The sequence below is a fragment of the Trypanosoma grayi genome (genome assembly GCF_000691245.1).
Source record: "Trypanosoma grayi strain ANR4 Tgr_2136_V1, whole genome shotgun sequence".
NCBI lineage: Eukaryota > Euglenozoa > Kinetoplastea > Trypanosomatida > Trypanosomatidae > Trypanosoma > Trypanosoma grayi.
The window spans coordinates 1-1,259 of NW_008827754.1; the positions used below are offsets into that span (position 1 = coordinate 1).

General features: G+C 53.5%; 1 protein-coding gene across 1 annotated transcript; it reads left to right on the top strand.

The window, feature by feature from the left end:
* Window positions 1-1,259, top strand: DQ04_21361000 (hypothetical protein; the record flags this gene model as incomplete). The annotated part of the gene is made up of 1 exon (XM_009318000.1): window positions 1-1,259. A coding segment is annotated over one exon (1,259 nt), but the record flags the coding sequence as incomplete, so codon positions are not given.

Below are 1,259 nucleotides of genomic sequence, written 5' to 3' on the forward strand. Positions count from 1 at the left end.
GCGGCACCTGCTGCCCCTGCTTGCACTCGCGCTGTGCTGCACGTCCTTGTGCGCGGCGGCTGGGGACCGGAAGCCTTTCTGGCAGATGCCCAGTAGGTTCACGACGGAGAATGGGGTGAAAAGGAAGCTGACGGACGAAGAGTACTACGGTGCGTTTTTACGCGGTCGTCCCCATGGGGCCCGCGACTATGAGCCTCGGCACCGGATAATGCCGCTGTTCGACGAACGCTATGAGAAGCCCAATGCGACAGAGCTTAGTGCTGAGGATGCCAAGGATGTATTCGGAAAGTCGTCGCTCGTCGTGTCAAAGGCGCAGGATGGGAAAAAGAAGATGGATAAAGCAGTGAAAACTGTGTTTGACGCCATGGTGGCCGCGGAGAATGCCCTGAGTGCTTCAACACTTGTCTTTGCAACAGCGGTTGAATCGGTAAATAAATTGAAAGCGCTGATAGTTCTACCGGAAGTGAGGGGCCAAAAACCAACGTTGAAGCAAGACCCCAAATTGAAGGAGGAAGTCCCAAAGATTATTCAAAGCATCAATAAGACGTCCGACTTGTTTCTTCTTGCCATCGCGAATTTTTCCGAGGTAAAAAGCAAAACGACGGCAGCAGAGGAGGCCCCAAAGGCCGGGATTGAGCAGGTTCAACTGACGTTGGCTGACGTCAGGGTGTTAAAGAAGAGGTTCGGTGCGGCTTTCGAAAACACCACGGCCGCAGAAGACAACGCGGAGCACGCCATCATCAGGGCAAAAAATGTTCTTGGCCCTGCTGTGCGAGCAAGGAGGAACACAATTGAAGCAGAACGTTTCCTTAGGGAGGCTGTGGGGAATATGACGTTTGCATACGGCTATACCGATGCCGCGGACCCCACAAGGACTACACAGACTCCTAAGCGTGATGCAGCGGATATGATTGGTAAGGCACTGTACCGTATGCGGACCACCGAAGAAGAGGCTCGTAAGGCCCTGGAAATGGCAAAGAAGGCATTTGATGACGCTATGGAATCCTTAATAGAGGCACGAGCAGCGGATATGTTTGCCGAGGGGCTCGAGGAGTACGCTCGGGCTGTGCAGAAAGCTGCTGTGAAGGAAATGAAGAAACACGGTCTGGAAAAGGATGTGCCAAAGGAGCTTCTGGTCGAGAAAACCAAGCCGTTGCCTACCCAGGAGACAGTACGTGCTGAGGGAGCCGGTTCTCGCGGAACTTCTGGACATGCTGTTGACACTCCTTCTGCTTCTGCTCCTAATTCATCTGTGAGAG